Here is a 14,762-nt window from a genome sequence, read left to right as displayed (position 1 = left end):
ACTCCTTCAAGGATGGGCCCATTTCCTTCCAGGGTCATCCTAGATCTTATTTTACAGATGACAACCTTCTTTTTAAAAGGCTTTGGGGCCCAAGTCCATTGTAAAGGGAAAGAACCAGAGGAAGGGGAGAGCAAGGGCCTTAAAACTGCCAGCTGAGCAGGAAGACTAGTCACCTGGCCACCGTCTTCCGGCTTATGGTGAGATGCATTGCATTTCTATTTCAATTACAGTGGTACCTCGGGTTACATATGCTTCGAGGTTACATACGCTTCAGGTTACACACTCTGCTAACCCAGAAATAGTGCTTCAGGTTAAGAACTTTGCTTCAGGATGAGAACAGAAATCGTGCTCCGGTGGCAGCAGGAGGCCCCATTGGCTAAAGTGGTACCTCAGGTTAAGAACAGTTTCAGGTTAAGAACAGACCTCCAGAACGAATTAAGTTCTTAACCCGAGGTACCACTGTATAGTTGTTGTTGTTTAGTCGTTTAGTCATGTCCGACTCTTCGTGACCCCATGGACCAGAGCACGCCAGGCACTTCTGTCTTCCACTACCTCCCGCAGTTTGGTCAAACTCATGCTGGTAGCTTCGAGAACACTATCCAACCATCTCGTCCTCTGTCGTCCCCTTCTCCTTGTGCCCTCCATCTTTCCCAACATCAGGGTCTTTTCCAGGGAGTCTTCTCTTCTCATGAGGTGGCCAAAGTATTGGAGACTCAGCTTCAGGATCTGTCCTTCCAGTGAGCACTCAGGGCTGATTTCCTTAAGAATGAATAGGTTTGATCTTCTTGCAGTCCATGGGACTCTGAAGAGTCTCCTCCAGCACCATAATTCAAAAGCATCAATTCTTTGGCGACCACTGTATAGTAATAAATTCTAAAATTTCACCTACCCATTCAAATTATCAGATGCACATATTAGGCAAATATATATCGTCTTTTGCACATCCTATCCTGCTTGGTTTTCTGTTTCTTTTGCCCCCGTCCCCACCCCCGCACAACAGTCAGCATTCCAAGCTCACCAAATACATGAGGTTCTCCTTGAGCAGTGTTGAGTCTCCCCTACCTGCCCAAGTAGCAGACTTTTTCTATTCTGTAATCCCCAGGTTTTCCCAAGGATGCTGATGCATCTTCCCTGTTCATCTTGACTACACAGGAATAGGAGAATCACTTAACTATTTGTTTATATGATTATTACTTGGCGGGCACCAGCTAATCTTTATCTGAGGCTGGAACCAATTTCAGCAAGACTGGATTATGAGTCCAAAGGCAGGGTTTTCATAATGTTTTAACCTTGGGAGGGGGTACACTACTTTCACAATATTTTTATACCACCTTTCAATGAACATTTCCCATGTCATGCTTAGAGCTTGTCCACACTTCCACTTGTCCCACTGCTTTCCCCTAGGAAAACCTGTTCTTTATTGCTAAAATGGAGCAAACACCAACCAGATTTTCTGTGGATTGATGTTTGCTCCAATTCAATGGTAGAGAGTGGGTTTTCCTGGAAAAAGTAAGTGCATTTTCCTTAGGAAACATGAGACAAGCATAAAATCTCTTAGAGCTGTGCCTTCTAGGCCTGGAGGAAGTGTAGATGAGCCCTTAGATTTGACATTATAATAAATGGGAATTTTTAAAATAATATAGCCCTGATGGGCAAACACTGAAAGCAAGACATCCCTTTTTTAATTCTGCAGTTTCTCTTTTTCACAAATTTTCTTTTAAAAAATAAATAAATTCTATCCCATTTTTTCCTTCCTTTGTTTTCCATGCTTTAGACTGTAAGCCTGATTTTATGTAGTAGGCTCATTGTATTTTAGACCTTTCTAGTAATACATTTTCTACATACACAGTACTTCCTCATAATGCAGATTCAGTTCAGCAAGGGTGAAAAATAAAAGTTACAAGAAAATAGGAGTTTTTTATTTGCAAGAAGAAAATGCAACTTCGCCGACTTTGCCAAAAATGGCTAATGTTACTTGTTAAATGGCAACACGGGGGAGGGGAGGAAACTGGCTGTCTACCAATTCTGCATAGTTAACAGAGCAGGTCCAAACTGAACTCTGTGGAATCACATGCAGACAGACTTTAAATAATAAAAAGGCAAAATCAAGAACAAACCATGTTGTGCTTTGGGACAGAGCCTGAAAGCTGAAAATGGTTAAACGAATTAGTGGAGCTGGAAATGTTACAACCAAGGAAGAGCCAGATGCATGACCTTACCTCTTCTCTATGGTTCTTTATTGGCATACAGAGGATGCTCTGCGTCCTGTAGCCCGTGAGTTGGTCCACTTCTGCATTAAATCGGGGATCCTGTCAAAAGAAGAAAATAGATAAGTATGTACACATTTTTTCAGAAACCATACCTATTTCCTAAGTTTATATGCCAATAGGATACTTGGGAATTCTAAGAAACCAAAAAATAATAATGCAAGTTTGTAATAGGTGGTTAAATTTCAGCGCAGTTTTGAAAGGTCCTGTCTGCCATCTTGATTCAAAATGGCATCCAGTTGTATCGAAACACAGATGGAAACCTGTTCCTTGATCCCAGAAATCATCATACAAAGTTTGGTGAAGATATCTTAAGAGGTGTCCAGATGCATAGTGAGCAGAGAGACAACACTGCAAAATATGTACCTCAGGTTACGAACTTAATTTGTTCTGGAGGTCCATTCTTAACCTGAAACTGTTTTTAACCTGAAGCACCACTTTAGCTAATGGGGCCTCCCGCTGTCGCCGTGCCACACAATTTCTGTTCTCATCCTGAAGCAGAGTTCTTATCCCGAGGTACTATTTCTGGGTTAGTGTAGTCTGTAACCTGAAGCGCCTGTAACCTGAAGGGTCTGTAACCCGAGGTACCACTGTAATAGGTTCTGTTTCACTGTTCCTCTTGTCAGCAGTGTTCAATTATTTACTTATTAACAAATTTCTAAAGCACATGAACATTGCAGGGCAAAGCTTTCCCAAGGCAGCACACAATCACTTTAAAACAATGGCCTGGTTTGCACGTAACACTAAGCCAAACCATAGCTAAGTGTGAACATGCAAGTGTGCAGGCACTTATAAATAAAATCACAGCTACTTCGCTCTTCTGTGGTCCTGCTGCTGCCATACTACCTGGAGCTATGTCATGGTTTGGCTGTGTATTATGTCTAAACCCGGGCTCATGCTTTGTTTCACTCCAAATGAGCTGCAAGCTATAGTCATGGTTTGGTTTTTGTCTTACTGCTCACTTTTTGTCTGGGGACAATATAAAAAAAACAATACTATAATCATTAAAAAGAAAAACTCTGTTAACTTAAAATAGGGGGGAATAAGGTAATATAAAAAATTTAAACAGTATAAATCCCATTTTTCTTATAACAGAGAAGTCCTGATGAAATAAAAAGATATTGGGGGATCATTTAGAAACAGTAAAGAAAGGAGTCTGGTGAACATTTCAGGGTAGGAAATTCCACAAGTTTGGAGTCACTACCAAAAAAGATCCTGTCCCCCACTCATCCCCAAGTTATTTTTCCTGACATTTCCATTCCATAAAATAATGACTGAAGCACTATGTGGATCATCACCATTTGCAGATAAAGAACCCAAATGTCACAAAGAGTTTTAGCAAGCTTACAAAAATTTGTAGTATCTCCTCCACTCCCACCCTCAGATTGAATATATTCCATAACATGCTGTTTACCCAAAGCACAACCATTTTTTATTTTTTTTCCTCTCTCTCCCTAGAGAAAGTGAGAAAACTGAGGGAAGTGCAATTATGGCTAAATTAGCCATAGTGATGAAAAAGACTAAGCTCTTCCATTTCAGGAAAGAATGTTAAAAATTTAGTTTTGCCATTCTTACTCAGACTATACTCAGTTCCATACATACATCAGAGCATAGACATATGTGCAAAGTTCACGTTACCAGATGTTACTAGAACTGCTCAAGTTTAAAGCCTCAAAAATTGTATAGCAAATTACATTATTTCCATTTCTAGGGCACTCTAAAAGTTTATGTCAGAAATCAATGTCAAAACATATCCAGAATCAAAATATCATGCCTGACAACTATAGGATGGTAATATCCACAGGTCCACAGATCTCCTCCCTACAGCCCAGCCCAAAAAATAATAATCCCAGTTACAAATGCAAACCAGAGTTGACTAATCATGACAATACAAATAAAATATACCAAGAACTAGCAGAAGTGTTGGGCCTAACTTAATTCCAGTGACGAGTTGCCTGTCCATTCTGGCAAATCCCCAGCTCCACAGTTGTGGGGAAAGACACTAAGAACACCTGAATCCATGATGCATGGAAAAGGGCAACAGCTCAGAGCATCCACTATGCATGCAGAAAGTCCCAGATTCAGTCTCCAGTAGCATCTCCAGATAAGGCTTGGGGTGAACCCTGTCCACAACCCTGCAGAGCCCCTATCACTCAATGTAGACCAGCATTTCCCAAGCTTGGGTCTCCAGTTGTTTTTCAGACTACAGTTCCCAACGTCCCTGACCACTGGTCTTGGCAGCTAGGAATGATGGGAGTTGTAGTCCAAAAACAGCTGGAGATCAGAGTTTGGGAAATATTGAGTTTGATGGGCAGCTTCCTATGTTCTTACAGAGAGCAAATTGTAGACAATGGTCTAAATCGACCTTAAGAGACTGCAGTGAGGCATTTTAGGGAAGGCAACACTTTGGCATATTAGGCCCAAGCCACCTAGCACCATAAACTGTGCTATAGCTCTATTAACAGTTCAGTAACATGCTGGTGTCATGTGCTTTCCATTACCTTCTCTAACCAGAAGGCCAACTGTTGTGTTCCTCACCATGTACATTCGCACAGAATTTTCTAAATCCATAATGAGAGCCAGTAGTGTGTAGTGGTTAGAGTGTTGGGCTAGCACCTTGGAGACCTAATCCCTGCTCAGCCTTGAAGGTCACTGAGTGGCCTTGGGCCAGTCACCATCTCCAAACCTAACCAACCTCACAGCTTTGTTGTGATGGTAAAATGGAGGGTGAGGGGAGAACCGTGTACACCATGGTTGAGATCTTTGGAGGAAAGATGGGACATCTTTGGTGTGGCAAATATTCAGCTGCAGTGGAAACTCTACTCACGACCACAATCCATCCCAGAAGCCTGTCCGGAAGTCTAAATGGGTCGCTGGGAGAGGCGCTGCTGTGTGCAGGTGGCGAGTGCCCGCTTCTGCGCATGTGCGAATGGCAATTGCTGCTTCTGCACATGCACGAATGGCGATCGCCACTCCTGCGCATGCAAGAACAGCAGCAAAATGGACGAGAGCAGAGGCAGACATAAGAAGAGGTTTGACTGTAGATGAGTGGTCTCTCTGGATAAAACGCACCCACCGCACAATTATTCTTTGTTTACCTCATAGGCATCTTTGATGTTCAAAGGCTGCCCCAAAGCTGCCACGTGTCCCACTATGCCTTTGTTCCACTCCAGACGGATGCCATTGTTTGAAGCTTCTTCCAAGGTGGACCCTTCGGCAACGTCAAAGAGCCTGCTGATGAGAAACTTCTCATTGGAACTGTCTTCACACACCAGAAAGAGGGAGTAGCGGTCGGCGGCAATGAGTTCGTGGATGTGCAAGAAAATTTTGTGGCAAAGGGCTGTGACATCCAAGTGACTGGAAATGTCCTTCACCAATTCTAAGAGCCTTGAGCACTGATCCCCTGCATCGCTCCCAAGCGTCCGAGGTTGGAGAGGCATCTGCTCCTTCTTTTCGGAGTTCGACAAGAAACTCACGGTTCCAACACAATCCTTGACAACAATAGGCCTAAGGGGCCTGTCAAACTCAGAAGCAGAGATCTTCCTGGTTGGGGGTGTGGGATTAGTGCTCTCTGCCCGTGCGGCCTGGTGGCTGGGACAAGAACAGGCTTCACCGTGCTGCTTGGCCCCCTCTTTGCACACTGGTATGGGATGAACTCTCTCAGAAAACCATGCATTGACCATCTCTCTGCAAAAGAAGAGAAGTGCAATAAATAATGACTTCCATAAAAAAGGAATAAATGTTTAAGGAAGGCCAATCCCCAAAGAGTAGTCTACTACCCATGCCTTCTACACATGGCAGATTTTTTAAAAAACGATGTACACGTTGTACAGCCACATGCTTGTCCTTTGCTGAATGTTCTCCGTTTCAAGCCAACACAGAGGCTGACTTGAGCACTTAACATCTTGCGTCTCATAAAAAGGATGCATTCCCTCATCAAAAGCTAGCATCAGAAGTTCCTCAATACTTACCCTTCCTATTCCTAATGGCTCAGAACTCTGAAGGATTGCAGATTTAGAAAGAAAATAATGGCCAACATGCAAGACAGACAAATGTAAATCTGTCATGTTTAAAAAGCAAACACTAAAAAGCTTAAAATGCTGAAGCAACACCAGTTCTATATCAATTCTCTAATCTATGTAAATTACTCAAATTAATTGTGTGCAGATTTCTTTTACATACATTTGCTTTGCTTCTGCTAGTTGTGGGGATAACCTCTGAAATCCTGCCCTTTAACTACTGCAAATTATGCTCAGTGCCTTCTTCACACTCAGCTTCTGAGCTGTCAGCAGGCTACACTATGCTCTTACACTGGCTGTTGCCTTCAGTTTTAAGAAACAATACAACTGTTGTGATGCTCAGTGGTACGGCTGCATGTTTGTTCCTGGGTTCCAGTCTCAGCATCTCAAGTTAAGGCTGCAAATGTTGCCTGAAGCTCTGGAGAACCAATGCCAGTGAGTGTAGAATCAGAAGTCAATTAAACAGGGAGAAAAAATGCTGTAGATATAAAAACTGTGTTTTTATATGTGGGTTATGTACACCAGGTACTGTCATTAAAGCTAATTTTTTCACTTGCCATAATCCTCAAAACAAAGTAGAGCTAATTGTTGCTGTATAATTCAGTTTCTCTGCTTCTGAACAATTGCTCATAGTGACTCAGGAACGTTACAAGGCCCAATTTTTTACAGAACTTTTATCCTTTACAGATGGTGAAACAATGACTGCCAACTTTCCAGATTATAGTTAGAATGAAGCTTCCATGGAAACTAAAAGACTTAATGTGGAGGGAATAGTGTTGCATGATACTGAGGCTTTCAGGGACCAAGGATTTGTTCACTTGCGCCAGTTTTTTGCAAGCGAATATGAGGGGCATGATGTTCACTAGAGATGCTTTGTTCCCCTGCCCATGAAGCAATAATGCAGCCACTGCCTGCCTGTCCCTATATAGACCTACTAAGATCACTGTGGTCATCTAGGAAGTTCCAGTTAGTGGTACCACACATTACACTCCATTGTATAGTGGAGATCTGCAAAGGGGTATTTTCCACTGTTGCCCTTGTCCTTTGGAATGTTCTTCACCCTAACCATAGAGGAAGGCTCATGGGTTACTACTTTCCCAAACTTTCCCTGACCGCTACAGCAGGATGTAGTATTTTTATTTTTTTTGTATTTATAGTGCTGTATTGTTGTGATCCTTGATCGTTTTGTTTCTGGTGGTTTATGGCGATGGTTTTTAGTATACATTTTAAGTTTTTGCTGTAGACCACTTGAAGATGTTTTAATATTAAGTGGTTTACAAAGTGATATTGTTTTAATATTAAGTGGTTTAGAAGTGATATTGTTTCGTCTGCCTATTTAGGCATATAAAATAAAATTGTACATCAACGTTCTCAGGATAATGTGCTCTGCTGTATATAGGAATCCCCTACGCACAGCCTTTGATTTTTTAAAAAAATTAAACTCTCTTCTAACTTTAAATAAACAAGTAAACAAATAAATAAATAAATAAATTCATATCACGCCCATCTGACTGGGTTTCCTCAGCCACTCAGGGTGGTTTCCAGCACATATAAAAACATAATAAAATATCAAACATTAAAAATAAATATCTCTTGAAATAACGAAGACAGAAGAATGAATGCAGATGTTGCCTGGTACTGGAACCTTGGGTGCTCACCTGCTGGGAGTTTTTATATTAATGCCATTAGCTAGTTCTGCCTTTTAAATTAGCATATGTTAAGAGGTAAAGGGGATCCTTTTATCTCAGCGTGCTTTTCCTTTCTTGCAGCAGTTCAGCCTGGCTTTCTCATAGCAATGCTTACAGCTATTCAATGCCTGTTAAGAATTAGGAATATGGCAGCTTGACTAAGCTGAATGCAGGGATAAAATTGAACTTCTTGTGCCTCATCAGTAGCCAATGGGTCACAGTCATACAAAAAGCTAAAGCATAACTTGCTGCTATGTGTATGAACGGGAAGGAGCCTTGGAGTTCAAAAGAAGGACCCTGGAAGAGTTTAGTTTCAGCAATAAAATAACCTGACTTGTAGTTATGTAGATATCAGTCATCATGGCTGAACATAAACTCTGGAGGAAGACCAGGGGGGAGTGGGAGCATGTGAACCCAAGACCTGTGGCGGCTCCTTCTTGCTCAAGTGTGCAACACTAAACCATGGTTTAGCGTTACATGCCAACATGGCCACAGTGTTTGCTTTTGTTTTGTTCTGAATCCTCAAACAAGTTGTACCAGAGCCTTGCAGGATCAGGAGGTAATGCGATTCATTACAGCAACACAATGCAACACAGCACACCACTTGGCCAGTCATGTTTCAGAGACACACATTACATCCACACTGTACATTTAAAGCATATTTAATGCACCCCCCAAAGAATCCTGGGAACTGTAATTCGCTGGGAATTGTTCATTAATGAGGGCTCTCAGGATTCTTTGGAGGAAGCCTTGTGATTTAGAAGTATGGTGTGGAAGTGTCAACTGCGCTACTGTTGCAACCAGATACCTTGGGGTGATTGTTCAGCCTCTGGGCTTTCCATATTTTGCTCACTATCTAAGGAACTAAATGTATAACTCTAGTAATCTGGAGGACTTCTGGTCTTTATTCACTGCCTTCTTCCAGAGACCCTCTATAGCCCAAGAAACACGAGAATGTCAAGACTGACTTGCTACACTGCAGAAGCTTGCATTATGCAGAAGATTGTGTCTGATAATGTCTACAGAGGCAATCCAAAGAGGAAGTAAATAAATTAATTTAAAACAACACTGAGAACATAGAGGCAGACAGGGAGACTGATTTAATCAGATCGAAGTCAGAGGCAGTGTTCGCGCAAAAATGCCTCCTTTTACAGGATTGTCAAACAATGTGATTCTCGCCCGCTGCTTGTGTTATTTTTAAATAAGGCAAACAGTGTGATCAGTTTGTTAGAGTGAGAATACCAAAAAAGTACCCTCGTGCGAAACTGTTATTACTGGCGCCCTAACAACTCAACTCAGCTTCCAACTATCTAGAATGCAAGAGTCGTGGCTTCGCCCTATAAGGGATTTCTCATTGTTAATATGGAGAGCACAGTAAAACCAGAGATATTGAAGGTCAAGGCTGCAAACAAAACACACAGATGTGTTTACGCAGCTATTTTTGTTGCCTTCTGATCCCATGCTCAAAATACCAAAAGGAGCAAAACAAGACTTAAAGGTTGTCCGACTGGAATATTTCAGAACGGACCTCTCCGTTGACTGCGCTCCACCACCAGATTCATCAGGCTCCTCCCTCTCGCAGGAGTAGGCAAGAAAATCTGCAGGGCATCACACCAACAACCCTGTACCCTCTAGAGGGAGAGATGGGACTGCATGGCCTCTCCATCGACTCAGCTGAAAGACTAGCAGCTTTTGGCTCCTTCTCTCTTTGAAGTCTTTCCATTCCACTACAATAACTCTGTAACACCTTGGGAACCATGGCTCTAACTAAGGAATCCTGGGAGCTATAGTTTGTTACAGTTCCTGGGAACTGTAGCTCTGTGAGGGGCTCCTAACAACTCTCAGCCCCCTTAACAAACTACAGTTCCCAGGATTCTTTTGGGGAACCCACAACTGTTAAAGGATGCTTTAAATAAGGATGTATGGTGGATGTGACCTAAGAACCGGTGCCTGAATCTGCTTTCTTCTTTCTCCCTCCCAATCACATTTCCTTTGGTGTCTTTTTAGCTCAGGAAACATTTTTAGCCCAACAGGCCAGGACCTTATCTCCTGTTGATCATCTGATGCCATAGTGTCATCAGTAAATGACACCTGTCAAAGTCCATTGTGCAGTAATTCCCAAACACCTGGCAACCAGTCGGTTGTAAGCCTAAAGGCTGGGATTATCGTATTGCCATACTTTTCTGTGTACAAGACTATTTTTTTTATTCCAAAATCATGTTCAAAATTAGGGTTGTCTTATACATGGGTAGTGCATTGTGGAGCTGTGGGATAGATTGCTGCTGTGAGTTGGAGAGTGTCATTGGTGGCTGCTGCAAGGGCTGTTGTTGATTGGCTGTCGCTGCGGCAATTGGGCTGTCGATTTGCTGCTTTCTTCGGCAATGGGACAGAGGATAGGTTGGTCTGGCGATGTACGCGAGGGGCGGGTGAGCGGGGTGGTTTTTTTGCATTTTCACCTTTAAAAAGCTCAACAACTCTCCCCCCCAAAAAAAGCTTAACAAAAAGCTCAACAACTTTGGGGAATCTCCCCCCCCCCCATTTTCTTAATTTTGAGTCCCCCAAAATAGGGGGCGTGTTATACACCGGGGTGTGTTATACATGGAAAAGCATGATATTTATGTATTATTTGTTAAATGTATATCCTACCCTTCCTCTCAAGGGAATCCACTGTAGCAAACACATGAACAATAAAACAATTTAAACATATTGAGACCAATTCCAGTAATCCAATATAGTCTGCAACTGTATCTGTAAACTGCTCTTGCAGCCTTTTTCAGCTGAACAGCGATGCAAAAATACCTTTAAAAAAAAAGAATGATGGGGAAAAATATTTTGCTTTTCTGTTCACTGGAAGTAGATTGATCATCATTCTAGTCTATTAACACAGTGCATGTGGAATGAATGTGTGGAAGTAAGTCCCAATGTATAAATGGAATCTATGTCCATACAAGCTGGTTATATGTGAGCTGTGTTCAGTTGTTCAGGTTAATGCATGGCAGCTGAAGGCGGGGACACTGTGTGCAATCCTGCTCCCCCTCCAACATCCATTCACTCTTCATGGATTAACGTATGAAGAACTCTTAATTTGTCTCTAACGGGGGAAATGGCACTACTAACCACATCTGCTCAGAAACATCTCATTGAACTCAATAGGGCTTACTCCCAGCCCGTTATGTGGGGTTAGGATTGCAGTCTTTGACCGGAAAATCAATGTTAAAAAAGTGATTTGCTCCACCATATCTGCAAACCAGGAGCCCATGGATGGAAATGATTACATTTGCCACCTATTTGGAGGGAACGAGAGTCCTGAATGCATGGGCAGGGACTGGCCCTCCCATCTCGTTTCCATAGCGAGCAACAAGAAAGCCCCACTGAATACATGAACCATCTCTGCTGGATTGCACCTGAAAGCACTGAGGTTGATATGCACCAAGTAACAGACAAAATATAGGAAAATCCTGCTCAGAAAGAGCAATTAATTCTTATGGCAGATTCTTTCAAGCACCGTTAAATGCCCTTCCCCTTTTCTTTCTTCTCTGAGTGTAACTATAACTACTCAAAATGTACAATTTGATCACCTATACCTGATGTCTTCCAGATATATTTGGACTACAGCCATACTCACTGGGGCTGATGGGAATTGTAGTCAAAAACATCTGGAAGGTACCAGGTTTGGAAGGCTGAACTAATTCCTAGCATGAGCTGATCTCAAATGGCACACACTCACACAAGCCAACTAACAACCGTATATGGTTTTCATGCCCTAGAGTTCAGTCCATGGCCCTTACTTTGCAGGAATAAAATATGCTGCTGATTACGACTTATGAGAAATCACAAGACATTTTGCCAACAGCCAAAGCAAGAACAGGAACTTGCTCTGAAACCTATCAACAAAATCACATATGTGCCCATTGCATAATCATCGGTCTCACATAGCACAAGGAAGAAAGTGCTAGTTGGCCAGCGCAGGATTCCCCTTTTTATATCTTCCAAGGATTTCTTTTTTAACACACACTATTCATCATGCGCATTTTATCTCAGATCCAAGGTTTACAGCAGGCAGAGGCACGTTATTATATTACAGAGCAAATCTACTGTAATTATGGGTCACTGCCTGCTAGAGCACTTGGTACAGAGATTGAGTAGAGCTCTGGAGATGGCAGAATGGAGCCAAAAACCAACATGTTATTTCATAGCCTGCAAGAAATGACCACTTCTATGAGATGGGTTTAGCTTCTTGCTTGTTTTACAAACTGCAGGTGCACATGCTTGGATATAAGATGCAGAGGATGGAGCACTGGTCTTGAAATTTGTTTTTAAAAGGAATTCAAATCCCCCTTCAGCTCTATCTCATCTTGGGCAAGTCACTGTCTCTCTGGCTAGCCTACCTCAGAGGATTGTTGTGAACTCTCGGCTCCTTAGTAGAGGGGAGGAACACAAATGTAGCTGTATATATTTTCAAACCATTCTCAGGGAATCTTACAGCTACCTGACACAAAATTAAATTTCTGTTTAGGGCATTTTGTGATTCCTTGACCTGCTTGTCACATGTGACAAAAGCTCATGAACATACAAAAGGAAACCACTGTCAATTATGACATACAGCCATTTGTCATGTGACATGGGGCTTCCAGAAGACACTTCTGGGTAGGATTTGTTTTCTTGAAACTGCTTACACAGAGATCTTAAAATGGCATTTTCAAGTGCAAACAAAAATTAGTAAAATCAGACCTTCCTAGAAGCAACATCTTAGGGAATCCTACTATGATCCTCAAATTTTGTAAGTTCATAGTCCTCACAGTTTCTGAGAACTTGTAAACATGGCAGTGTGACAAAGGGCACAAAGCTAAAAACAATTTTAAATGCCATCAATCTACCGGCCTCCTGCTTGCAGCATCACCATAGCTCTCTGTAACCATTGGAACACTCCCAAAACATTGGATTGCACTGGACATATAAGTATTTTGCAATTTCAAATCTCATTTTTCAAAAAATGCTAATCTAACATTTTGGAAAAGATAACCTTGTGTTTCTGCATAGCTGGGAGTTATTAATAACAGGACTAGCATAATAGAAACCAGCTATAATCTTCAGTACTGAGAGAAAGAATACCACACTTTCTGGCACAAAAGGGATTGAATTCTGACAGGGACACATCTTCGTGGCAGTGATGCAGTGGAGGGTGTGTGGGTGTGGGTGTGTGGATGTGTGTGGGTGTAAGAGAGAGAGACACAGACAGACAGACAGAAACTATATAAAATCTGCTGGAATTTAGGACTCAAGTTAAGATAAGCTCCTGCACTTCAGATTCAGGACTACACCATTGCTTCTTGCTAAAATCTATATTTCTTATTCCTAAATCTGATCAAAAGAAACAAAAGTGATAATTCATTAGCATGTCTATTCTCCTCCACCCTTAATAAACTTTTTCAATTAATGGAAAAAGTAATTTCCATATAATGCAAATTGAGTTGTAAGGTAACTGATGGTCAACAACCAAAAGCTGAACCAATTTCGTGTTTGAATATGGGTGAAATGACAAATATATGTGATATTCCAGGTACAGTGTTGATCCTATTAAGGCACATTTTGTGCCAATTAACTAAACATAAAATGTGATTTGCAGTATTCCTGCCCCTAGCGTGAATTCAGTTTGGATTTGCCCTCAAAGAATGTGCAAAACTGCATCCCAATTTCCAGTGCTTTTTTCTGGGGGGATGCAGGGGGACGCATACCCCTAAACATTTTGTGAATCTTTGTACTTTTGTCCATTTACTGTATTTGAACTATAAAATGGTGATTTTCTTGAGTCATTATGAGAGTACCCCTAAATATTTTCATTTTTTTAAAGAAAAAAAGCACTGTCTATTTCTACAGATATTTTCTCCTTCCTGCAGGGATGGGCAGAAATATCCAGATATATTCCAGCAATTGTTCACATAGCTCTTCAGATCCAAATCAGACCCAAGTGAATAGAGCACATTCATTCATAAGGAGACGAAGGCTGCATTCAGACATGGGGCTGTGTTACTTTGAAGAAATGGAGGCAGTGAGAGATTTTACTTTCTTGGGCTCCATGATCACTGCAGTTGGTGACAGCAGTCACGAAATTAAAAGATGCCTGCTCCTTGGGAGAAAGGCGATGACAAACCTAGACAGCATCTTAAAAAGCAGAGACATCACCTTGCTGACAAAGGTCCATATAGTTAAAACTATGGTTTTCCCAGTAGTGATGTATGGAAGTGAGAGCTGGACCATAAAGAAAGCTGATCACCGAAGAATTGATGCTTTTGAACTGTGGTGCTGGAGGAGACTCTTGAGAGTCCCATGGACTGCAAGAAGATCAAACCTATCCATTCTGAAGGAAATCAGCCCTGAGTGCTCACTGGAAGGACAGATCGTGAAGCTGAGGCTCCAATACTTTGGCCACCTCATGAGAAGAGAAGACTCCCTGGAAAAGACCCTGATGCTGGGAAAGATGGAGGGCACAAGGAGAAGGGGACGACAGAGGACGAGATGGTTGGACAGTGTTCTCGAAGCTACCAGCATGAGTTTGACAAAACTGCGGGAGGCAGTGGAAGACAGGAGTGCCTGGCGTGCTCTGGTCCATGAGGTCACGAAGAGTTGGACACGACTAAATGACTAAACAACAACAACAACAACATTATTAGTACTTCTATCCCGATTTCAAACACTCCTTTAACACCGCAGTACCTGTTACAATATGGAACCATGGGGGTCTTTTTTTACATATACATTCACATGTTCCGCTACATTTCTTTTACACC

General features: G+C 41.9%; 1 protein-coding gene across 12 annotated transcripts in view; it reads right to left on the bottom strand.

Annotated features, from left to right (window-relative positions):
* The window catches only part of PDE5A (phosphodiesterase 5A), a 131,415-nt gene that overhangs the window by 63,275 nt on the left and 53,378 nt on the right, over positions 1–14,762 (bottom strand). For all 12 annotated transcript variants that reach the window (XM_083571173.1, XM_083571166.1, XM_083571169.1 and 9 more), the window contains 2 exons: positions 5,366–5,954; positions 2,220–2,309 (listed from right to left, as the gene is read on the bottom strand). In XM_083571173.1, the coding sequence (XP_083427299.1) occupies positions 2,220–2,309; positions 5,366–5,950 (675 nt within the window). In that variant the 5' untranslated portion in view covers positions 5,951–5,954. The remainder of the gene's footprint in view (positions 1–2,219; positions 2,310–5,365; positions 5,955–14,762) is intronic.

This window comes from Podarcis filfolensis (assembly GCF_964270895.1).
Source record: "Podarcis filfolensis genome assembly, chromosome: 9".
Lineage (NCBI taxonomy): Eukaryota > Metazoa > Chordata > Lepidosauria > Squamata > Lacertidae > Podarcis > Podarcis filfolensis.
Note: the sequence above shows the minus strand (reverse complement) of the source record. Positions and strands in the feature narration are given on the sequence as shown.